Raw genomic sequence first — 26912 nt, 5'->3', positions numbered from 1 at the left:
AGATCACGGGAGAGAGAGGTGGAGAGAGGGAGAGAGAGGTAGAGAGAGGCGGAGAGAGGGAGAGAGAAGTGGAGAGAGAGGTGGAGAGAGGGAGAGAGAGGTGGAGAGAGGGAGAGAGAGGTGGAGAGAGCAGGGAGACAAAGGAGAGCAGAGAGAGAGAGACAGCTAGAGAGAGCGACAGATCGAGCGAGAGAGAGAGAGAGAGAGACAGATCGAGAGAGAGAGAGAGAGTGAGCGAGAGTGGAGGAAAGTTAAATAGCTGCTCCCAAAGGTTAAACAAAGTACTATTGATGTCCCTGCCCTGCAGAGATTGACATAGACTGAGGATTTTCAGATAGCTCGATAATCACGTAACATACAGTACATGAGTGAGTTTTGAAAACACGTTATTACATGGAGAGAAGACGATTGGATCGACAGATTGAAGAAGTGTGAGTGGTTTTCTAAAAGCAATGATGGTATCTCGCTTATCTCCATTTGTTATTTGTTTTTGGGGTAGATAGTATGTTGGTCATTCACCAGAACAACATCATGTTAGTCAGGATCAGGAGAGGAATAGCACTGGCTGAATATGACCTGAGAAATTCAAATCTCCCTGAATGCCCTGTACAGTATGCCAAGGTGAGAACTGATCCTCAATCATGCTGCACACACACGTTTGCTCATGTAATGCACACACATACACACAAACATACACAATGTAATGTTTTGAGATAGTCTGTATTAAAATGGATATGTCCATTTTATATATGATATAATAATTAACAGATTACATTTTGCACCCCCTTCCCTGTCGCCTTAAGATTAATGGTTTTGACCACTCTCAAATTTTGCTTTGCTCCTGCACCCACTGTTTTGGTTCAGTGCAATTAGAAAGCATTAGTTGCACCACTGATGTTTAAAATGAAAAGGGACCTGCAAAATAAAATTGTTTATCTATTTTGTTGTGCTGTTGTTTCATTTGTATCATTGTTTCATGTCTGATGGTGTTGGTCCAATGGTGTTGTTACATATCATTTGAGCTGTGTACACCACGAGCAAATTCATTGTATAATTTCACTTTGTCTGTAAGAACCATGATGAGCACGGGCACATCTGATTAGGCTTCTCTGTATCACAGACTCTGACTCTGAGTAGCCTTCCATCAGCCTACCAAAGGTTGCACCTTAGCAGAAAACTGCATGTCCAGTAGCTCGCGGGCTGTCAATGAGTAGCTTGCAAGTAGATAGTGAGAAATAATAATCAGTAATATTACATGATTCAATCTGTGAAATAATTTACTTCCCCAAGCTGTTTACATGCATTTAACACCATTCTGCATTTTTGCCATCTATTTTCCTAACTTCAATCGGTTAAATCACATTTTTAAAATGTTTTCATGAAGTTACAAAAGTAACAGTCCTGGCTGAGCCCCATATGGCCACTTCGCAATTACAATGTAGCCAAGCTGTGTCTGTATGCGCCTATTCACCAAATGAAAAAGCACAAGATATTTGTGTCTAGATAAAACACTCTGCTTCCGGGCCCAGTTCCACGAGGGGGCAAAAGGGGGCTTAGCCACCTCAGTTGAAACTTGTACCACCTCAGTTTTAGTTGTATGTCTCTGTATAAAAATAGCAAAAAAGTTAAAACGATTGAGTTACAGGTTGGCGCGAAATCTGTACCTCTGCTGCGCTGTATCATCACCAAGGACAGAGCGCGCCGCTGAGTGTGTAGGGGGGCTATAGAAAGCCACTGGGCGGTTAGGTATAGTTCCTTTTGGGTTTCCATAAAAAGCATGAAAAAACGCTGCTCATCTGTGGTATAGGCTACGTGAATAACATGATACACCACCGCCTGTAATATTTGATTTTGATTTGTAAGGATGAAGCTGCTTCGCTCAACTCTACCTCACGACCCACCACTACATATTTTAGTTAGCTTCTTAGCTAGCTGTAAAAGGCATTAGTGTTATTAGCCTATTTAGCTCTAACCAGCGAATATGCCACTGCCATGATGGATATCAGAAATCAAACCACAGCTCCAGCTGGCTACACGTGAAGAGTTTACCCCCTTCCACAAGTGTTGCCAGGATAATGTCTCCACAGCCCCCTTCACCTTCGACTGTTCCTGATGATCTTGGAACAGAGGAGCCAGCTAGGTTAGCTTACCTGGTTAAATAAAGGTGAAATAAAAAATAAAAAATAAAAAAAGAATCCTACCCTAACCACAGGTTTTCTGTCCAAAAACGTTCATTTAATAGCAACTGGTTCATAGGAAGAGGGTGGCTGGAATACTTGGTTACTGCAGATTTTGGTTCCCATGTCAAAAGTTCAGTATTGGGTCCAATGCTAACACAGATAAGGCCGTCACCCAAGGCAGGTATTCTAACTGGAAGCATGCAATTGATAGAACCAAAGGCATGCATCAAGCACGGAGCATTTGTGGAAAGAAAAACAAATTCGAAGTGCTATGGGAACTGAGGTGTCAACACTTGTTAATGATAGACAGCTTGCAATAACTCATTTTCCACTTTGACAAACGTGTTCAGTCAGCACAAACGAAGCATGCTACACCCAAGGAAAGTCTCAACTAATCCAACTGGCATTTGAGGGGGATCTTACAAGAAGATTTCGGGTAGGATGGAATGATCGATTACTCAGGAAGTTCAACAGAGCATCAAGGAGGCTGCAACTTGTCACGATCGTCCAGAACAGATGAGGAGGACCAAGGCACAGCGTTGCAGGCAAACATACTCTTTAATTAGAGACACGATCAAAACAATAAACGATACGTGACAGTTCACGGTCTAACATAAACAGACTTGAAACAAGATCCCACAAACGGGAAACGGACAGTTTAAATATGGCTCCCAATCAGAGACAACCAACGACAGCTGACACTCGTTGCCTCTGATTGGGAGCCACTCAGGCCAACATAGAAATACACATACTAGATAAACAAATGAAATGCACACCCTGGCTCAACATACAAGTGTCCCCAGAGCCAGGGCGTGACAGTACCCCCTAAAAGGCGCGGACTCCGACCGCGCCCACCAAACACCACAGGGAGGGACCGGGTGGGCACTCCGCTTAGGTGGCGGATCCGGCTCGGGCCTGATCCCCGCTCCAACCCCCCAAAGTACCCCCTGGTCCGGTCTGGCCCCGCTGGCCGGAGCTGGACTGCACACTGGTGGAGCGGATTGCTCTAGCTCCGGCGTGAAGCATCTGACCGGTGCCGACCAGCCACCGGTGGAACAGGCACGGGCCGTGCCGGACTGGACGACGCACACCACTGGCTTGGTGTGGGGAGCAGGAGCGGGCAGCGCGCCGGGCTGACGAAACGCACCACTGACTTGGTGCGGGGAGCAGGAGCGGGCCGGACCGGGCTGACGAAGCGCACCACTGACTTGGTGCGGGGAGCAGGAAACGAGGCCGTGCCGGGCTGACGAGCGCACCACCGACTTGGTGCGGGAGCAGGAACGGGCTCGAGCTGGGCTGACTCAAACGCACCACTGACTTGGTGCGGGGAGCAGGAATGGGCCGGACCGGGCTGACGACGCGCACCACTGACTTGCGTGCGGGGAGCAGGAACGGGCCGCGCCGGGTGACGAAACGCACCACTGACTTGGTGCGGGGAGCAGGAATGGGCCGGACCGGGCTGACGACGCGCACCACTGACTTGGTGCGGGGAGCAGGAACGGGCCGCGCCGGGCTGACGAAACGCACCACTGACTTGGTGCGGGGAGCAGGAGCGGGCCGGACCGGGCTGACGACGCGCACCACTGACTTGGTGCGGGGAGCAGGAACGGGCCGTGCCGGGCTGACGAAGCGCACCACTGACTTGGTGCGAGTGGCACGAACAGGCCGGACCGTACTGGGAACACACACCACTGGCCCTACGTGGGGATCAGGAACAGGCCGGACCGGACTGGCAACACACGCCAGTACCTCTCGCCGTGCCTCTACATCCTCCTTCCCCCTGGTGACCAGTGACTCCCGTAACCTGGCGGCCTCCTGCTGCCCCGTCGTCCACGGCGTTAGCCCCCCCCTAAAAAATGTATGGGCTTCACTCCTACCCGTGGACCAGGTCTCCATGTCTCTAGCCAGACATTCACCCCACTGCTCCAAAGTCCAACCTTTCTGCTCTTCACTTGGCTTGGCCCAGTCGAGACTCTTACTCCACTGATCCCAAGTCCTTCCTCTCTCCTCTTCACGCTGCTTGGTCCTGTCTTGGTGGGATCTTCTGTCACGATCGTCCAGAACAGATGAGGAGGACCAAGGCACAGCGTTGCAGGCAAACATACTCTTTAATTAGAGACACGATCAAAACAATAAACGATACGTGACAGTTCACGGTCTAACATAAACAGACTTGAAACAAGATCCCACAAACGGGAAACGGACAGTTTAAATATGGCTCCCAATCAGAGACAACCAACGACAGCTGACACTCGTTGCCTCTGATTGGGAGCCACTCAGGCCAACATAGAAATACACATACTAGATAAACAAATGAAATGCACACCCTGGCTCAACATACAAGTGTCCCCAGAGCCAGGGCGTGACAGTACCCCCCCCTAAAGGCGCGGACTCCGACCGCGCCCACCAAACACCACAGGGGAGGGACCGGGTGGGCACTCCGCTTAGGTGGCGGATCCGGCTCCGGGCCTGATCCCCGCTCCAACCCCCCAAAGTACCCCTGGTCCGGTCTGGCCCCGCTGGCCGGAGCTGGACTGCACACTGGTGGAGCGGATTGCTCTAGCTCCGGCGTGAAGCATCTGACCGGTGCCGGACCAGCCACCGGTGGAACAGGCACGGGCCGTGCCGGACTGACGACGCACACCACTGGCTTGGTGTGGGGAGCAGGAGCGGGCCGCGCCGGGCTGACGAAACGCACCACTGACTTGGTGCGGGGAGCAGGAGCGGGCCGGACCGGAGCTGACGAGCGCACCACTGACTTGGTGCGGGAGGAAGAAACGGGCCGTGCCGGGCTGACGAAGCGCACCACTGACTTGGTGCGGGGAGCAGGAACGGGCCGAGCTGGGCTGACGAAACGCACCACTGACTTGGTGCGGGGAGCAGGAATGGGCCGGACCGGGCTGACGACGCGCACCACTGACTTGGTGCGGGGAGCAGGAACGGGCCGCGCCGGGCTGACGAAACGCACCACTGACTTGGTGCGGGGAGCAGGAATGGGCCGGACCGGGCTGACGACGCGCACCACTGACTTGGTGCGGGGAGCAGGAACGGGCGCGCCGGGCTGACGAAACGCACCACTGACTTGGTGCGGGGGAGCAGGAGCGGGCCGGACCGGGCTGACGACGCGCACCACTGACTTGGTGCGGGGAGCAGGAACGGGCCGTGCCGGGCTGACGAAGCGCACCACTGACTTGGTGCGAGTGGCACGAACAGGCCGGACCGTACTGGGAACACACACCACTGGCCCTACGTGGGGATCAGGAACAGGCCGGACCGGACTGGCAACACACGCCAGTACCTCTCGCCGTGCCTCTACATCCTCCTTCCCCTGGTGACCAGTGACTCCCGTAACCTGGCGGCCTCCTGCTGCCCCGTCGTCCACGGCGTTAGCCCCCCCCTAAAAAATGTATGGGCTTCACTCCTACCCGTGGACCAGGTCTCCATGTCTCTAGCCAGACATTCACCCCACTGCTCCAAAGTCCAACCTTTCTGCTCTTCACTTGGCTTGGCCCAGTCGAGACTCTTACTCCACTGATCCCAAGTCCTTCCTCTCTCCTCTTCACGCTGCTTGGTCCTGTCTTGGTGGGATCTTCTGTCACGATCGTCCAGAACAGATGAGGAGGACCAAGGCGCAGCGTTGCAGGCAAACATACTCTTTAATTAGAGACACGATCAAAACAATAAACGATATGTGACAGTTCACGGTCTAACATAAACAGACTTGAAACAAGATCCCACAAACACAAATGGGAAACAGACAGTTTAAATATGGCTCCCAATCAGAGACAACCAACGACAGCTGACACTCGTTGCCTCTGATTGGGAGCCACTCAGGCCAACATAGAAATACACATACTAGATAAACAAATGAAATGCACACCCTGGCTCAACATACAAGTGTCCCCAGAGCCAGGGCGTGACACAACTCTTCTGAAAAAGTAAGAAACAATCTAGCTGGTTGGTTTTTATCAAAATCTTGGTGGTATAGCCAGTGGCGTAATTTTTCTGCAAAAACCTAGGGTTATGGAATGTCAAAATGACTTCTTTAGCCAGCCTATATTTTCATTGCCAAAACTGCCTTGCTTAGTGTGTAGGGCGCTGTCCCAGCCAGGTCACTTGTGATACAAGTCAGTATTCAACGTCCATCCATGTCTGAGGACATCAAGAGAGGAAGTGGAAACCGGACACTAAGGGCAACAGTGAGCGCTGTTACCTTCAAGTAGGTTTCGGTTTTGCTAGGGCATTGTGGACGGGGATGGCGGATGGGTTTAAGCATCTGCCTCTGATTCCAAAGGTTGCAAGTTTGAATCCAGCGATAGAAGGTTATTTTTGTTTTAAGCCTATCCCAAACCTAAACCCTTACCTTAACCATTCTGAGTTCATGCCTAAACATAACATTAAACACTTCCAAATTTGACGTTTGCAACAACTTCAAAATTTGAAGTTTGAGAAACATGGATGAACTTCTAATTCTGACATGAGACTGTGAGAGCTAGTTGGCTGTCCATGGTGCTGATAGAGGCAACTGAGATTTTGTACCAACCTGTCCTCAATGGTCTCTGCATTTGAACTTTGATGTATATTGTGGTATAGTGAGATATAAGCAGAATTCAATATAATTCTAATGCAAGAACCCCCCAAAATTGTGCCCCCTCACCGATTTCAACTGCCCCCTTAGTCACTTTATCCTGGCGCCTTTTGTTTACTGCGTTTTTTTTTACTGTTAATGTGAATAGCCTAAATATAGTGTCATGCCTTTATCGATCTGATATTTTGTTTATAGGCCTATAGTAGGCCTACATTCGTTCGCATTCGCAGTTGTGTCAGTATTCTAAGCCAAACTGCTATTCAGTATTTTTGTTTTGCATGAATAACTAGGCTACTACTTTCAGCATTTAGTTAGCATTATTTTGGTAAGACAGCTGTGTGCACGGCTGCATTCATAGGCTCTTTGTAATAGGTGAATTACCCTATCTATCTTGTAGCCTATATTCATTGCCAGATAGGCCTTGCTTCAGTGTGTAGGGTGCTGTCCATTGTGCTGATACAGTCCAGCGGAAATTGACTACTGATTTCACACCAACCTGTCACTTCAAAAGCACTCAATGGTCTCGGAGTCTCTGCATTTGAACTTTATGTTTATTGTGGTATAGAGTGATATAAGCAGAATTCAATATAATTCCAATGCAAGAACCCCCCAAAATTGTGCCCCCTCACCGATTTCAACTGCCCCCTTAGTCACTTTATCCTGGCGCCGAGTCTGGCTACTTGGCTTAGTAAGTAATATTGACCAAATAAGCCATTTCTACCCTCCTTGCATCAATAATGAGACAAGTAAATTTAGAAAAAGATCATGGTGACAGCACTTCAAACAACGACGCCAAGCTTTTGCACCCCGACTTTCAGACAAAGTCAGGTGCCCATGTCTGTGTGTGCTTGCTGGGTATGGCTGATCAGTGCTTTGGTGTCTCCCAGTAGCTCATTAGTAAGAGGAACAATGTTCCTGATATTTTTTTACTGACATGTAGAATTCATATCTTCAGAGAGAAGAGGGGAAAGTAGATGATCTGATTGGATGATTGGACCGGACGTCTGGTTCCTTTGTGTGTTTCTCCCATCATTCCCCTTGGCTCTCCCGTGCGTGTGTGTGTTTCAAGTTTTATTGTCATGTGCACAGTGAAATGCCTTTCTTACAAGCTCTTTCCCAACAATGCAGTAATCAATAACAGTATTGCGTGTGTGCGTGCGTGCATGTGTGTGTGCGTGTGTGTGTGTGTGTAAGCGCAAGTGTATCCTGGTAGAACTAACTCCCATGGGCTGGATCCATTCTTAATATGATGATGTCACAGTGGACACTATCACTCCTGCTCACATGGCAGCTCTCAAAACATCCCTGGACAACTCCTGTAATCATCTCCAACATGACTGCAAAATCAATTTACTGACTGTATGAAAACAAGACTCCACCAACACAATCGGGTACACACGGGTACACACGTATACACACACCTGTGCGCACACACACACAAACACACACACATTTTCTGTTATTCTGTACATACACACATGAATATTCACTTGCTATTTACTCAACAAATACATCACAATAATGACCTGTGAAATATAAGTGTATTCTGTCACCTATACATGTAGGATCTTAATTTGATCACCCTGTTGCAGGAGAACTTTCCTGCAATGCAGGACATTTTAAACGTATAGTGTATTTGAGGTTTAAACAGGCTTCTGAAGTTTGTAATTTCTACTTTGACATTTCAGACTTGATTTTCTATCAACCCCTACAAAAATGTCCATTAATTATAATCCACATAATAATTCACATTTCCCATTGCTGCAGGATTATTTTCCTGCTGTAGCAAACTGGCTCAAATTAAGATCCTACATCTGTACTTATGCAAGCCCACATTATATAACTCCAGAACTACTAATATGCATTCTGTCTTGTCTATCCATAATCCAGTGCGGTATTATCTCCAGTCAGAAGTCTCCTCGTCATGGGTCTGTAATTGATTAAGCTGTCTTCCTATCTTTATCAGGAGAAAAAGGTTGCACTTAACCCCATTACATGTGTTTAAAGCAATCGCTCAATCAATTGAGAGTCAAAAATCATATTAAGGGAAACAATGGACTGAATAAAGCACTTATTTCTTCTGGCATGAAGGGATGATGAAAAGAAGAGCCAGTCAGTATAATACAGTTCTAGTCTCCCCCAGAAGGTAGCCTGTCTGTCTGTCTGTCTACCACAGCTGGCTGAATCAGACCCTGAGGACACACTGACTCTGAAGAAGAACTACAGCTCCTCCTCCTCTAAGTAGGTAGCGTGAGCACAAGAGATTAAAATGGAAGGCAAAAGAAGAAGAAAGTGTAAAGCATTAAAATAAATTATCAGAACTTGTTTGCCTCCCAGGTGGCTAAACTAAACTCGTAGTGGTGCAATGCATGCTGGGATTGGCTGGCTAAACCTGCGGGTCAGAAATGGATTGAGGTTTTTTGAAGATTGGAAAGAAGAATGACAAGAAATATGCAAAGCTGTCGTGTTGAGAGATGAGTGGAAGGGGTTCTGTCTGCATGACCACAGTAATCTCTCTACTCCACTGTGTCAGGCTTGTCAGTTAAATCTCTCACGCTCTGACAGTGTGCGCCGTAGGCCTCTATTTGTTTGAAGGATTGCTCAGACTCAAGGCAGTGGCACCACTAGACGCTAACTAATTTCCTTTGTTGGCTCTAACTCTCTGCCCTGCCAGCAAGTCAACACAGTGTGCTGTTCGCCGCTAAACCCTGCGTTGTCAAGATCAACATAAGTAGGTAACGATATAACTACCTGTAACTGCCAGATATTGCATGTGTTATAGCCAGCTGCATTAAAGACACAACAACACTTGAGGCTGTGCTTCCCCTCCCCATCCCTTCCCTCTCCCCTGCATCCTAGCCTTCTTTTCCCCATGGAGATGGAGGCTTTAGTCTCAAATCCCCAGCCAGTTTGCTATTAGGAACCCCAGTATCCCTGCAGGCATGCAGCCAGAGAAATTCCCCACTGTGTGTGGACTAGCTGTTTGATACCCTTGACATGAACAAGGGCTCTGTGAAACATCCAGAAAATATTATCCTGTCGCTCAAGGAAAAACAGATTGTTAGTGAGCACCAATGGTCTGTATGTCTCTGTGTTTGGTTTGATTGATGAATGTAAAGCTGGCATTTCTCTCCAGTGGGATTGAAGTGTTCGGTGTTGCATGTGGATTAATGGGGGACAGGTACGGTATGTGTGTATATGAGGGAGGGGTGCGGTTTAATAATTGCAACGTTTTAAAAAATAATGATGCGTCTATGAAAAGATATCTGGCTGCACTTCAGCCAACAGCTCTGTGAGAATTCCTTGAAGTTTGTGAGTCTAATGTGGCTATGTCGCTATCATTTGTATAGTCTTTTACAAAGGTAAACTAGTAAGACACACCCGAGAAGGATGGAATCATACATTTAGTCAGAATAGCTCGCAGTTTGCCAGTGCTGCCAAACTGTACAGACCTCAAGGACACAATATTTTTATATTTTCCTTTCTCTAACACCTACTCTCCCACTTTCTTCCTCTCTATCTCTCTCATTCATTTGCACACACTGTATATATATTTTCTGTTGTATTTTTGACTTTATGTTTTTTTACCCCATATGTAACTCTGTGTTGTTTTTATCGCACTGCTTTGCTTTATCTTGGCCAGGTCGCAGTTGTAAATGAGAACTTGTTCTCAACTGGCTTACCTGGTTAAATAAAGGTGAAATAAAAAATAAAAAATAAAAATAAAATATTCTTCATCTGCCATTTTCATCTTGTAAAATAGATGAATACACGCAGAAGAAATCACCTTGGCTTTTGTAATGAGTGGCTCTCGGGCTTACCTCACACAGAAGGACTGGATAGCCAGCTGTCTATTATGATAATTACATTCTGGCCTTGACAAGTGACCTTGTAACTCCCCATGAAAATTATAAATCATGATTGCGTATTCAACAGCCTAAGAACACAGGGATGAAATAGTCATTGATATTGAGGGAAGAACAGGCCTAACAAGCTCATCATTGCCACAGTGGAATCCAAATACATGATAGAGATGGAGGAAAGAAAGGACAATGAAGACCCTAATAACTGATTTGAAATCAGAACCTGTGGACAGTTTATAGCAATGTACATGTCTAACAAAAAAAGATATACAAAAATATAAAATGTTTGTGTTACCGTTGGAGGTCTTAATACTATGAAGTTCTTGCTCTCTGGTATTATATCCAAAAACAATAATGCTGGATGAAGGTTGAATGCCAGGGATCCACTCAATATTGACTTTTACCATGAAATGCTGACTGTAAGTCACACTGGATAAGAGCGTCTTCTAAATAAATAAAATGTACAGTACCAGTCAAAGGTTTGGACACACCTACTCATTCAAGGGTTTTCTTTATGTTTACTATTTTCTACATTGTAGAATAATAGTGAAGACATCAAAACTATGAAATATCACATATGGAATCATGTAGTAACCAAAAAAGTGTTAAACAAATAAAAATATATTTTATATTTGAGATTCTTCAAATAGCCGCCTTTTGCCTTGATGACAGCTTTACACACTCTTGGCATTCTCTCAACCAGCTTCACCTGGAATACTTTTCCAACATTCTTGAAGGAGTTCCCACAAATGCTGAGCACTTGTTGGCTGCTTTTCCTTCACTCTGCCCTCCGACTCATCCCAAACCATCTCAATTGTGTTGAGATCAGGGGATTGTGGAGGCCAGGTCATCTGATGCAGCACTCCATCACTCTCCTTCTTGATAAAATAGCCAGTACACAGCCTGGAGGTGTGTTGGGTCATTGTCCTGTTGAAAAACAAATGATAGTCCCACTAAGCCCAAACCAGATGGGATGGCGTATCGCTGCAGAATGCTGTGGTAGCCATGCTGGTTAAGTGTGCCTTGAATTCTAAATAAATCACAGACAGTGTCACCAGCAAAGCACCCCCACACCATAACACCTCCTCCTGCATGCTTTACGGTGGGAAATACACATGCAGAGATCATCCGTTCACCCACACCGCTTCTCACAAAGACACGGCGGTTGGAACCAAACATCTCCAATTTGGACTCAAGACCAAAGGACAGATTTCCACCAGTCTAATGTCCATTGCTCGTGTTTCTTGGCCCAAGCAAGTCTCTTCTTATTATTGGTATCCTTTAGTACTGGTTTCTTTATAGCAATTCGACCATGAGGCCTGATTCACACAGTCTCTTCTGAACAGTTGATGTTGTGATGTGTCTGTTACTTGAACTCTGTGAAGCAGTTATTTGGACTGCAATTTCTGAGGCTGGTAACTCTGGGTCTTCCATTCCTGTGGCGGTCCTCATGAGAGCCAGTTTCATCATAGCGCTTGATGGTTTTTGTGACTGCACTTGAAGAAACTTTCAAAGTTCTTGAAATGTTTCATATTGACTGACCTTCATGTCTTAAAGTAATGATGGACTGTCGTTTCTCTTTGCTTATTTGAGCTGTTCTTGCCATAATATGGACTTGGTATTTTACCAAATAGGGCTATCCTCTGTATACCCCCCCTACCTTGTCACAACACAACTGATTGGCTCAAACGCATTAAGAAGGAAAGAAATTCCACAAATTAATTTTTAAGAAGGCACACCTGTTAATTGAAATGCATTCCAGGTGACTACCTCATGAAGCTGGTTGATAGAATGCCAAGAGTGTGCAAAGCTGTCATCAAGGCAAAGGATGGCAATTTGAAGAATCTCAAATATAAAATATATTTTGATTTGTTTAACACTTTCTTGGTTACTACATGATTCCATATATGTTATTTGATGGTTTTGATGTCTTCACTATTATTCTACAATGTAAAAAAATAGTAAAAATAAAGAAAAACCCTTGAACAAGTAGGTGTGTCCAAACTTTTGACTGGTGGTGTATATATATATATATATAATATAAGTCAGTACAACAATTCTCCTTTCAACAACCACCTTCTCATTTCACCAATTCTCATTCCAACGACCACATTTCCAAACTAACCAAAGTAATAAATCCCCATGTACTTTATTTGTTCAGCATCAACAGCCCACGGACTTCCAACCAATAATTTTCTCTCTTCATATTTGGATATGAATGGATTCAGCAGGTTGTGTTCTGACTGAGTCCCCTGTTCCCAATGTACAGCTGGAATTAGACTATTAGAACCTCCTGCTTTCCACAAGGTAACGCTTCAACTGTAATGAATCCAGTAATTAAGGCAGTACTGCAGCCCCAATCCCCTGAACATGATGATGCCACGTACAATACAGGAAAATTACTACTACTACTCACAAGGATGATCCATACAGCCTGACATAGCGCGGCTCAGAAAGGGAGAGTGGTGCTAGCAGAGCCAAGATCATGGGTTCATACACATATTAAAAATGCATGCACTCACTGATGTATAAGGATGAAAGTATCTGCTAAGAGGCATATTTAATTATAATAGATATAGTCGCTAATAGTAGTTGTGGGGGGGGTAATAGGGATGTAATGGGGGTAATAGGGGTGTAATGGGGGTGGTATTGGGAGGTAATGGGGGATTAATGGGGAGGGTAAAAGGGGGGGTAATAAAAATGGTAATAGAGGGGTAATGGGGGGTAACGCAGGTAATAAAAATGGTAATGGAGGGAGTAATGGGGGGGTTAAGGGGTATTGAGGGGTTAATAAGGGTGGGGTTAATAGGGGTGTTAATTGGGGGTGGGGGGTAATGGGGGAATTGGGGGGAATAGGGATGTAATGGGGTGGTGTTAGGGATGGTAATGGGGGTGATGGGGTGGTAATAGGGGGTAATGGGGGGGATAATGGGGGGGTAATATGAGAGGGTAATGGGGGGTAATAGGGGTGGTAATAGGAGAGGGTAATGGGGGTAATAGGGGTGGTAATAGGGGGTAATGGGGGGGATAATAGGGGGGGTAATATGGGTGGTATAGCAGCACGTGGGTAGTAGTAAACAACATAGAGAGTCCTATTAATTGACTGGTGGTTTATTGACTGGTGGTTTATTGTTGCACACAGGTGTTCAGGCCAAAGCTGTGGCCATTTCCAAAGTTCACCATTCTCCCCCTTGTCATAACTCTGTCAGATTGCCCTCCGTTCTCTTGTCATCCACCCTGGCTGACTGATCCACTTCCCTCTCATCACAACCCCTCCCAGGGTACAGGGATCTACTGATAAGTGGGTGAGGAGAGAAAATCACCTAGGTACAGGACAGGACAGGTGGAACAGTCAGCTCCTTGGCACCACTGACCTGATACTGCCAGCATTACTCATCTGCCCTTACAGAAAAACCACATACATTTTGCATATGACCACATGTGAAGTGTTCCAAAATCATTTGTTTTATGTGATCATATGTGATCTTATGTGAAGTTAATGTGATAACATGTGACAACATGTAAAGTAACATGTGATAACATGAAACTATCTATGTGAGTTCATTTGATTTTCTGTAAGGGTAATCCCAGAGGAAGAGAGAGCATTTACATTTACATCATTTAGCAGACGCTCTTATCCAAAGTCTAATGCGCTTCAATGACTGTCAGACATACCATACAGGTAGCACTTTATTTTACTGTACCGAAATGACCATGTATTTATGAAGATATTACACTGTAAAATGTTAATTATGTGGTAATAACTTATTCAAGTTTTCAAACTTAAATGGCAAGAGTTGAAACAATATATGCCTATTAAGTTATCAGAATACATAGACTGATAATTACATTAGCTCTATACCAAATCTTAGATTGACAGTTAAAAAAGATTATCCAGGCCTGAATTTAAAATGTTGCCAGTTTATCATCTTAAGGAATCTGTAGCTTCTTTCCCTATGCCCTGTTAGTTTCCCTTTAATGAAGATGAAGCACATTAAGGGAAATAAGATGCAACAAATTAGGCTGGCGATGTCATTGATGAATATGAGGCGAAGGAGTAACTATTATCTACCATGAGCAATGACTTCCTATCCCACATAGAATTAGCCAAGAAAATGTATGTCAACCAATCAGCTGTTAAATGGGGGTGAGAAAGAGGTAGCCCAACAAATAGAAGTTTAGAGATACTGTTCTGATACTCTTTTCTGCTCTACCTCTGGATGTATAGTACAAACCGTAAATGAACAAAGTAATTGCAGTGATTGTTTAAAAAAGTGTAACGTTTTATACAGGGCTGCTGAAAAAGGTGTTGATTATATTTTGTGGCAGATTTACAAAGCTGTTACTGACTTTCACAATGTGGTTTTGTTTTACTGTAAGTCTTTTTTATTCCGCCTCTGTGGATTTTCATTAAGGAAAAACGTGCTGAAATGTTGAAAAACATTACAATATAACCCCAAGGTTATGTTTTCAGTTTCCATGGTTTTAGAGTGGCATTTTTAGCAGGAAACTATTGTATGTTTTTCTTTGGGGAAGTGAATGATAAATACTGGGCATCCATGATCAACTATTTAACCCTTCTCTAAGAAAGTCAATATGAAAAACATTATGCCGTGTGCATTTCCAGTATACATTTCAAACCATGTTCTACAAATAGCCAATCTTACTGTACTATCGTACAGTATATAAGGACTTGATGAAGAAGGAGAGTGGCTCCATTTCCCCTGACCTCCAGGTCAGCCATATTACCAATAACCCATCGCTTTTGATGACTGTAATAAACTGCTAGATGCCAGCTTCCTCCCATCAAAGATAGATCTCAGCTCGTTCAGCTGTCATTGGCAATGGAAGTTTAACTACATGAAACTCTCCAGCTCCCGACTGTACATGGCGGACGTCCAATGACAGACACAGCGAGCGAGACATAGAGATGGAAAAAAGAAAAACACCTAGAATCTCAGTTGACTACTTTAAAATGGTGAAAGCAGTATATGGTATTGCCCATGCTAAAGCAGGCTTTGTGGCAAGTGTGTCCTCCATACATCTCTACAGAGTGAGAGTAACTAGATTCATGTGAATAATTGAGCTGATGGGGATATCCAAATGGTTATTAACCTGTCTCAGGTACAGTAGTTTTTAATAGGACAAGTCAGGCCCTCTCTGCCCTTCTATTTGAGGGGTTGAGGCATGGGATCCTCAGTAATTGCGGAGTAGGGTGACAGAGGTGAAGAGCCTCATACATCTTACATGATCTCTCCAGTCTGTGGTATGGAATGGAAGTACTGTTGTCTAGGATCCTAGGTTGCTGATTCGCTGCTTTAATTAATAGAATCTTAGACACATAATGATGCACTGGAGACCAACAGTAAAAGGTTGGGAAAGCTGCTACACGCCTGCTACAGTACCTGTATCTACCATCTAGTTCCTTAATTGATTATGCATGTATTAAAGATACACATGTGAATGCACAATCATAATATCATAATCCAAAGAAGAGTATTTAGGCGCATGTAAAACTAAGCGCAGTTCCAGTGCCAGCCAACTACATGAACTCCGCTCATTCTCATTCTTGGCACGCTCAATAAATAGGTGAAACCTTGAGAAAATCAACCATTTTCAATGCAGAGAAAGACTCTATTCTGAAAGGAACAGCACCGTCCAAGTAGTCTGAGTTTTAGTGGTTGACTTGGCAAAGGCTAGTGAAATCCCCATAGCTGCAGGTGATAGGGATAGGGCTGAGGTTGGGAAGATATACTGTGTCAAAAGTGCTAATGCCTTATCTTCTGCCCTCCGGCCCCTGTTGGCATCCGGACCACCAGACACAAAAGGTCTGTCAGAGAAACAAAAAGATCCTCTGACAGTCATGAAAAGGTTTTTGTCTTTAAATGCTATAAATCTGTGAGTGTGCATTCCCTATCAGAGGCACCAATCAAATTATTTTAATGTTACTGGGAGATACTGTGATATTGTGTTGGTTGCAATGGTGGGTCACTAAACTGGTGAACTACCGGTAGAATGACATAACGCCTCATCACAAATGTGATCAGCAATGGAGTCGCAATGAAAGATAGCACATAATTTACCAATTGAAGACTATGCTAACTTTACCACAGAGCTTATTGTGATATCACGTCTTGCTATGGCTTGCTAAATCCCCCCAGTCCGAGGATATTAGGCATATGAGAGCTGTTAGGTATTTCCAGGTAGCTGTGTTGTCTTCATGTGCAGTTATGGGGTAAGTGTTCAGGGAACTGACTGACCTTCAGAATGTTGTCTGGCCTTGGAATGCTGTTAGAGAATGGAAAAATACCACTGAGCAGTCCTAGCATGGTCACGTGTATAGATGGGCTTTTTTTTATTTTATACAGTAACACATCCCCATCTACTGGAGAAATGATTTAGCACAACATGTTAGTTCCTCACATCTAATCTGTGTATGATGATAGAGAGAAATATACAAACCAAACCATGACGTTTATAGAATTCTCTCTCCTGTTGCCGACCTCAATTCTCAGATGATTACATGTTTACAAGAAGCTCTCTCCCCTAACTATTTTCTCATCCTTCTGTACTTTACTCCAAGATGCAGGACAATACAGCAGAAGAACAGGTGTGAAAATGTCTTCCAGTTAATTAGTTACTTCCTAATGAGAATATGACAAAGTGCATCTGTCCAGAGTGACCAGACCAATTCTCCCCCTAGCCTGTACATGGCCTTTTATAATGTATGGATGGATAACATAGATCAGCATCCATATGTGTTCATAAAAGAAAAAGAGTGAGTTGCATGGCAGTTACAGTGGGGAAAAAAGTATTTAGTCAGCCACCAATTGTGCAAGTTCTCAAACTTAAAAAGATGAGAGAGGCCTGTAATTTTCATCATAGGTACACGTCAACTATGACAGACAAAATGAGAAAAAAAATCCAGAAAATCACATTGTAGGATTTTTAATGAATTTATTTGCAAATTATGGTGGAAAATAAGTATTTGGTCAATAACAAAAGTTTCTCAATACTTTGTTATATACCCTTTGTTGGCAATGACACAGGTCAAACGTTTTCTGTAAGTCTTCACAAGGTTTTCACACACTGTTGCTGGTATTTTGGCCAATTCCTCCATGCAGATCTCCTCTAGAGCAGTGATGTTTTGGGGCTGTCGCTGGGCAACACGGACTTTCAACTCCCTCCAAAGATTTTCTATGGGGTTGAGATCTGGAGACTGGCTAGGCCACTCCAGGACCTTGAAATGCTTCTTACGAAGCCACTCCTTCGTTGCCCGGGCGGTGTGTTTGGGATCATTGTCATGCTGAAAGACCCAGCCACGTTTCATCTTCAATGCCCTTGCTGATGGAAGGAGGTTTTCACTCAAAATCTCACGATACATGGCCCCATTCATTCTTTCCTTTACACAGATCAGTCGTCCTGGTCCCTTTGCAGAAAAACAGCCCCAAAGCATGATGTTTCCACCCCCATGCTTCACAGTAGGTATGGTGTTCTTTGGATGCAACTCAGCATTCTTTGTCCTCCAAACACGACGAGTTGAGTTTTTACCAAAAAGTTCTATTTTGGTTTCATCTGACCATATGACATTCTCCCAATCCTCTTCTGGATCATCCAAATGCACTCTAGCAAACTTCAGACGGGCCTGGACATGTACTGGCTTAAGCAGGGGGACACGTCTGGCACTGCAGGATTTGAGTCCCTGGCGGCGTAGTGTGTTACTGATGGTAGGCTTTGTTACTTTGGTCCCAGCTCTATGCAGGTCATTCACTAGGTCCCCCCGTGTGGTTCTGGGATTTTTGCTCACCGTTCTTGTGATCATTTTGACCCCACGGGGTGAGATCTTGCGTGGAGCCCCAGATCGAGGGAGATTATCAGTGGTCTTGTATGTCTTCCATTTCCTAATAATTGCTCCCACAGTTGATTTCTTCAAACCAAGCTGCTTACCTATTGCAGATTCAGTCTTCCCAGGCTGGTGCAGGTCTACAATTTTGTTTCTGGTGTCCTTTGACAGCTATTTGGTCTTGGCCATAGTGGAGTTTGGAGTGTGACTGTTTGAGGTTGTGGACAGGTGTCTTTTATACTGATAACAAGTTCAAACAGGTGCCATTAATACAGGTAATGAGTGGAGGACAGAGGAGCCTCTTAAAGAATAAGTTACAGGTCTGTGAGAGCCAGAATTCTTGCTTGTTTGTAGGTGACCAAATACTTATTTTCTACCATAATTTGCAAATAAATTCATTAAAAATCCTACAATGTGATTTTCTGGATATTTTTTTCTCAATTTGTCTGTCATAGTTGACGTGTACCTATGATGAAAATTACAGGCCTCTCTCATCTTTTTAAGTGGGAGAACTTGCACAATTGGTGGCTGACTAAATACTTTTTCCCCACTGTATATGACTCCAAATAAGCTTATTCATCTTCCACAGAAGTTTTCATTTTAAATGTCCCTTAGATTCATAGGTTTACAGTGGCTTAATGTTGGGAAATGTCGGCAGCAAACGCAGACCTCACTGAACAAACACTAGGCATTTCCATATTTAATCAGTTTGGAGGTGTACTTACCGTATCGTAGAGCATTATTAGGTTTTATGTCCCTCTGGCTTTTGAAAAGATAAATGTGATGCTGCTGCATCTCACTGACATTCTCTCATTATGAAATGCTAATGCTTTCAACAAATCTCCCAAGTTTCACAAGGTGGAGAGGCACTTGTATTGAGAGGTTTAAAAGAAGTGCATGTGCCATGGGCATAGAGATACCCTTCATATTCTAATTAACTTGCACTTGCAGACTACAGGATTGACACTGATTAGGCTATAACACACATATTTAAAACTGATATCCACATAAAGGGAAACAGTGCCACTGGCCCAGGTGCATCTGTTATTGTTTTTGACACGGGGCAGGAGCATCCTGCATCGTAAAAAAAATAATCATAGTACACACTCTGCTGTTCCAATGAAACGTGTCTAGAACATCAATATCTTATATTCTGAGAACATGGCAACCATGTTCTGTGTATGTTTGGTGTGCCGTTGATGGAATATTATCCTAACCCTCAGAAAACTGGACACATGAATGTTCTTGCAACGCCCCATGAAACGTGTCTATAACATCAATAAATTATATTCTGAGAACATGGCAACCATGTTCTGTGTATGTTTGGTGTGACGTTGATGGAATATTCTCCTAACCATCAGAAAACTGGACACATGAATGTTCTTGCAACGTTCCCATTATATTTTATAGAACATTAATAAATATTATTCTGAGAACATGGCAACCATGTTCTGTGTATGTTTGGTGTGCCGTTGATGGAATATTATGCTAACCCTCAGAAAACTGGACACATAAATGTTCTTGCAACATTCCCATGAAATTTTATAGAACATTAATATCTTAGGCTATATTCTGAGAACATGGCAACCATGTTCTGTGTATGTTTGGTGTGACGTTGATGGAATATTCTCCCAACCCTCCGAAAACTGGACACATGAATGTTCTTTCAACGTCCTATGAAACGTGTCTATTCTGAGAACATGTTGAGTTCTGTTTAGCTCAGTTGGTAGAGCATGGCGCTTGCAACGCCAGGGTTGTGGGTTTGATTCCCACGGGGGGCCAGTATGAAAATGTATGCACTCACTAACTGTAAGTCGCTCTGGATAAGAGCGTCTGCTAAATGACTAAAATATAAATGTTTGACATTAAAGGAATGTTCTCTAACGCCCAAATATGCTAAATAGGTTCTTAGGAGGTTTTTGCTAACATATGTACATAGAATGTTCCCGTAACTAATGGAAAACCGGAGAAATAAACCATCAGGGGAACATTACGGGTAACGTTACACAAACTGGCTGGCTAGCTAACTTGCTAGCTAATATACTGTGCAGATAATAATCAAATGCATTGTTATACACAATATCTTATCACATCACACTGGCTGACCAAGGTTGACCAACTCCCTGACCAAAATGGCTGACCTTTTATACTGTCAGACCTTTCATGTCCTTTCTAAAATTCCTAATCTTACGATGATAGGCTTCATGAGCCGATTGTATAAAAAATATGTATATAAAATGTTGGATGTGTTGGAATTGGTGTAAAATGCAAATGAATCTCCATGAAGAACAACTTATTGAAAACTTCATATGTTCTGACTTTAGCGTCTTCACCAATGATTTGGTCCTCACAGAACAGACACAACAGGGTTTTCATCTGCTTAGAAGCGCTTCACTTGCCGTACTGTGACGTTTTACGTGAGCGACGCTGATAGACTGTCTGATAGCAAGCAGCTATGGTAAGTGAGGCAGCAGTTTATCCAATCAATATTTATAGAATTTTAAAGGATTTAATGACTATTTAACCTTAACTGATGATCATATTCTGGACTGTCGTATTTTGTTGAACGTGTTTACTGCATTTCAACTCCAATATGTCATTTGTAGCCAGTGGAAACCTGTTAGCTAGCTTGTTAGCACTGCTAGCTAGCTTGATGGCTAGCAAATTGTTATTGTTTTGGACTCCAACTAAGTTACTTTTACCAAGTGTTTTTGAGTGTATCCTCACTGTCTGTCTGACGTGATTTATTTGACAGGGTCAAAGTCAGAGTGGAGGACATGGACCCGGGGGAGGAAAGAAAGACGACAAGGTAAACAATCTATACTAGCTAACGTTAACTAGCTACTCTGTCTCAAATCTCGTAACTAATGTTCCTAGTTAATAATACTAACCCCAACCTTCTGAAAACGTTTATATTCATCTTACCAGTTTGGTACACACCGACTCTTCCTGTTGGATAAGTGATCACACTGTACTGTAACTTTTGCTGGACTTTCCAGGATAAGAAAAAGAAATATGAACCACCAATCCCCACCAGGGTTGGTAAGAGGAAGAAGAAGAGCAAGGGACCTGATGCTGCCAGCAAGCTACCTCTTGGTACATTTAGTTGGGCTACTTTTAACCTTACACTTTTCACTATGTCATGGCAGAGTTCCTTTCTACCTACTGATGTTGAATTGTAAACCGTGACAGAAAATTGTTTACAATTTTACAACTGCTGTTTTTCCTAGACAGTTTTACCCTTTGCATAGAACTGACTTCTCTCTCTCTCTCTCTCAGTAACTCCCCACACACACTGCAGGCTGAAGCTGCTGAAGCAGGAGAGGATCAAAGACTACTTGCTGATGGAGGAGGAGTTTATCAGGAACCAGGAACAGATGAAACCCCTGGAGGAGAAACAGGAGGTACTCATCACGTGACAGAAAATAAAATCAATTCAAAAGCCTAAATATTTATATTTTGTGTTTCCCGAAGTCCTGTGTGGCACAGTTGGTAGAGAATGGCGCTTGCAACACCAGGGTTGTGGGTTCGATTCCCAGTACGGAAAAAAGGTACCAAAAATGTATCCGCTCACTACTGTAAGTCACTCTGGATAAGAGCTAAATGACTAAAATGTAAATGTAAGGAAACATAAAAACAAACACAGGACCATAGGTTATATGAACATTATGTAGCCTATCAGTAAAATCAGTCAATCTCTTTGCATCACTAGAAAACATAACACTATAAAACCTTCACACTGCACCTTTGCATCTAAATATTCATTAATTCACCCATCCACACTGCCTTCTGTTGTCCTGCAGGAGGAGAGGTCTAAGGTAGATGATCTGAGAGGGACTCCCATGTCAGTGGGGAACCTGGAGGAGATTATTGATGACAACCACGCCATCGTTTCCACGTCTGTGGGTTCTGAGCACTATGTCAGCATCCTCTCCTTCGTAGACAAAGACCTGCTGGAACCGGGCTGCTCTGTCCTTCTCAACCACAAGGTACTGACTGAGTCTGCCATTAAGTGAATTGAGTCCTCCATTCATTGACCGATCATGTTTGTCAAGTGAATTTGCTGTGTTTAGCTGTTGCCTGACTGTCATGAGCATTAATTGAAGAGCTCATATTTACTGTGCAATGAGTTTGAGTGACGTGTGTGTACGCGCGTGCGTGCATGCGTGGGTTGATTCTTCTATCCTTATGGGGACCAAAAGACCCCACAAGGAAAATTCTCCCTCGTGGGGACATTTCCCACGTCCCCATGAGGACAAAGGCTATTTTAGGCATAGGGGTTACAGTTACAATTAGGGTTAGAATTAGGGTAAGGGTTATGGTTAGGTTAGAGAAAATTAGATTTTTAATGGGAATACCTTTTAGGTCCACACAAGGATAGAAGAACATAACGTGCGTGCGTTCACAGGTCCATGCCGTCATTGGGGTCCTGATGGATGATACTGATCCTCTGGTGACAGTGATGAAGGTGGAGAAGGCTCCACAGGAGACGTACGCTGACATTGGTGGACTGGACCAGCAGATCCAGGAAATTAAGGTAACATTTTCAAACATAGAGATCGTAGAGAAGTAGAGTACACTGCAAACGTTATTGTTAATGCTCTACTTAAGCACATCGTTTTATTGCATAAGACTCCCAAGATTTTTCTAAACCAACTATTCTGTATGCACACTGTTAATGTAAATTGATACAGCTGGGTCAGTGGAAGCTGGTGTCACTTAGTGAGAGAGATTTTGCTAGCTGCTCCTGTAGACTTCCAGTCACAGCACTAACGCTAGTTAATTGACAAAATCTCGAACTATCCCTTTAAATCAGAAGACAGTCATTTTAATGGCTGGAATGGAACGATATCAAACACATGGTAACCATTTCTCCTGATTGACAACTACACTTGTGGTTCTCTATGTTCCTCTCAGGAGTCTGTGGAGCTCCCTTTGACCCATCCAGAGTACTATGAAGAGATGGGCATCAAGCCTCCTAAAGGAGTCATTCTGTATGGTGCACCAGGGACAGGTAAGACAACTAAAACAATGATGGACAAAAATGAAGACGGAACAGAATTTGGATATCTTTATTTTCTCTGGTAATACTCAAAGGGGTGGTTTCCCATGCACAGATTAAGCCTAATCCTGGACTAAAAAGCATTTTCAATGGAGATTTTCTGTTGAGCTTGCTTTGTAGTCCAAAACTAGTCAGAGAAACCGTCTCTAAAAGTGCCATAGTTTGACACTGTTCCTATGATGTGTTAGGGAAGACCCTACTGGCCAAGGCAGTGGCTAACCAGACGTCGGCGACCTTCCTGCGTGTGGTGGGCTCTGAGCTGATCCAGAAGTACTTGGGGGACGGGCCCAAGCTGGTCCGAGAGCTGTTCAGGGTGGCAGAGGAACACGCACCCTCCATCGTCTTCATCGACGAGATCGATGCCATCGGGACTAAGAGGCAAGGCTAGCTGTTGTTTAGTCAGGCCGTGGTCATTGAGGTTTCAGGTTGTGTGTGTAATTTGTTGATGAGGAGTAAATTAGTTATAATGAAAAAATATACAGTAGGCTCATTTCATGCAAAAAAATCTATAGACTACTTTGTTACATTATTGCACAGAGGGAGAAAGTGCAAACTAACCCACTTTCCAACTGCCATGCCATCCCCCCAATACAACAGTTGTCAGTAACTGTTTTACATTATCTTGAGCTTATGGCTGCGTTTAGACAGGCAGCCCAATTCTGATATTCTTTTCACTAATTGGTCTTTTGACCAATCAGATCAGTTCTGAAAAAGATCTGATGTGAAAAGATCTGATGTGATTGGTCAAAAGACCAATTAGTGGAAAAAATATCAGAATTGGACTGCCTGTCTAAATGCAGCCCATGTCAAAATAACAAGGAAACAATGCTATTGCACAAGCTCAGTGGCCTTATTAGAGTGTTTGCCTTGAGATTGGAAGGTTGGGGTTTCAATCCCCGGTCGAGTCATACCAAAGACCAATGCCTCTCTTTATGGCACTCAGCATTAAGATGGATTGGGGGTAAGAGTCCTGTGCTGAAATCACGTTGCCTATCTCTACAGAAACAGGAGATAGGCTCCTGCCCTAAGGGCACTTCTGGCTCGGACAAGGCTTACTAGCTTCACTATTGCTTAGTGATTGAATTAGCAGTACAGTGAACACTGATTACAGTACGTTTTGTATACCTCAATGAATCTCCATGTATAGGAGGTAATCTCTACAATAGTATGGTGTGTCTCAGTGGTTGAGGGTGTGTGCTGAGTACTGTGTCCTCTGCAGATATGACTCTAACTCAGGAGGGGAGCGGGAGATCCAAAGGACTTTGCTGGAGCTTCTCAACCAGCTGGATGGCTTTGACTCCAGAGGAGATGTTAAGGTCATTATGGCCACCAACAGGATAGAGACCCTGGACCCTGCACTCATCAGACCAGGTACACAAGAACATTATCATATGGAAAATACAATACAGGCTATGCCCACCTAAATTCATCCTGAATTTGCGCAAGTAATGATTGGAGAGATCTTATATGATTGCCCCATGAGGCATCTCCTCTGATTTTGACATATCATTGTGTCCCCCCCCACTCCTCAGGCCGTATTGACCGTAAGATAGAGTTCCCCCTGCCTGATGAGAAGACCAAGCGAAGGATCTTCCAGATCCACACCAGCAGGATGACTGTGGCAGACGATGTGATCCTGGACGACCTGATCCTGGCCAAGGATGACCTCTCCGGAGCTGACATCAAGGTGCAATACTGACGTTACAGCAATCAGCTGGGACATAGTAATTAGACTAACTGTGAAAATGCAGCCTACTGTATACACCTCTTTCTGGAAACCAAACATTTATTTTACTTTCACCTTCTGGTTTTGCTGTCATCCTGTGGCACCTTAATGAATTTTCACTGTTAGTGTTTGTAACTTTGTCTCTCTCTCTCAGGCCATTTGTACAGAGGCAGGGCTGATGGCGCTGAGAGAGCGCAGGATGAAGGTGACTAATGAGGACTTTAAGAAGTCAAAGGAGAACGTGCTGTACAAGAAACAGGAAGGGACACCAGAGGGATTGTACCTCTAAACACGGGCAGAACTCACCTCGGCAACATCCTAGTCTTTCACTTACTGCTTCGAAACTGTTATTATCGCCCAGTAAAACTTTTCATATCTATTCATTGTATCGTTGGGTCTAGATGTAGCCAGCTGTTTGGTAGTCAATTCTGCAGCTATTAAATGAAAGTTTGATTTTGAACAAATGAACGATCTGTATTCTGGTCTTACCATAACCTTCTAAGTATTACCCCTTGAAGTACAATAATAACAAATAAACCATTTGGGAAACTGTTTGTTCTGTAGTTCAGATTTTTATTTCAAATAAAGTACATATTTATATTTTGAGTTAACCATGGTAAATTCTTGTTTTACTATTTGATTAAAGGAATGTTAGAATTCATGTTAAGAAAACAAACAATTAGAATATTTCCATAATGTGCAGCTGACTGCTGTTTTCAATCAGGGAGGAAGGAGATAAGTGGATAACAACTTTGCATATAAATAAACTGAGTGACAACTTAGACACATGTAAAGACAATTAACAAACCTACTACAACCAACAAAAATATTAAAGTGCAATGCCACAAAGTATGTCAATCCATCAAATATATTTATAAAGCCCTTTTTACATCAGCAGAAGTCACAAAGTGCTATACAGAAACCCAGCCTAAAACCTCAAACAGCAAGCAATGCAGATGTAGAAGCACGATGGCTAGGAAAAACTCCCTAGAAAGGCAGAAACCTAGAGAGGAACCAGGCTCTGAGGGGTGGCCAGTCCCCTTCTGGCTGTGCCGGGTGGAGATTATAACTACATGGCCAGATTTTTCTCCAAAATGTTCAAACGTTCATAGATTTTAGAGGTTGAAATAGCAGGTGTGGTAGAAAGAGAGAGTTGAATACAGCAGGTCTGGGGCAAGGTAGTACGTCAGGGTTCCATAGCCGCAGGCAGAAGAGTTGAAACTGGAGCAGCAGCACGACCAGGTGGACTAGGGACAGCAAGGAGTCATCAGGCCAGGTATTCCTGAGGCATGGTCCTAGGGCTCAGGTCCTCCGGGAGGGGAGGGAGAGAGAGAGAGAATTAGAGGGAGCATACTTAAATTCACACAGGACACCAGATAAAACAGGAGAATAACACCAGATATAACAGACTGACCCTAGCCCCCCGGCACATAGACTATTGCAGCATAGACACTGGAGGCTGAGACAGGGGGGGGGTCGGGAGACACTGTGGCCCCGTCCGACGATGCCCCCGGACAGGGCCAACCAGGCAGGATATAACCCCACCCACTTTGCCAAAGCACAGCTCACACACCACCAGAGGGATATCAACAGACCACCAACCTACTACCCTGAGACAAGGCTGAGTATAGCCCACAAAGATCTCCTCCA

General features: G+C 44.0%; 1 protein-coding gene across 1 annotated transcript; it reads left to right on the top strand.

Annotated features, from left to right (window-relative positions):
- Positions 1–20876: 20876 nt before the first annotated feature.
- LOC121544754 (26S proteasome regulatory subunit 4) lies at positions 20877–25816 on the top strand. The gene is made up of 11 exons (XM_041854873.1): positions 20877–20932; positions 21230–21283; positions 21474–21570; positions 21754–21878; positions 22278–22463; positions 22883–23011; positions 23392–23488; positions 23725–23914; positions 24756–24907; positions 25069–25223; positions 25417–25816. Exons 1-11 carry the CDS (start codon positions 20930–20932, stop codon positions 25549–25551), a joined length of 1323 nt encoding a protein of 440 aa, XP_041710807.1. The 5' UTR covers positions 20877–20929; the 3' UTR covers positions 25552–25816.
- Positions 25817–26912: the final 1096 nt, after the last annotated feature.

Source organism: Coregonus clupeaformis, chromosome 29, assembly GCF_020615455.1.
Source record: "Coregonus clupeaformis isolate EN_2021a chromosome 29, ASM2061545v1, whole genome shotgun sequence".
Classification (NCBI taxonomy): domain Eukaryota; kingdom Metazoa; phylum Chordata; class Actinopteri; order Salmoniformes; family Salmonidae; genus Coregonus; species Coregonus clupeaformis.
Note: the sequence above shows the minus strand (reverse complement) of the source record. Positions and strands in the feature narration are given on the sequence as shown.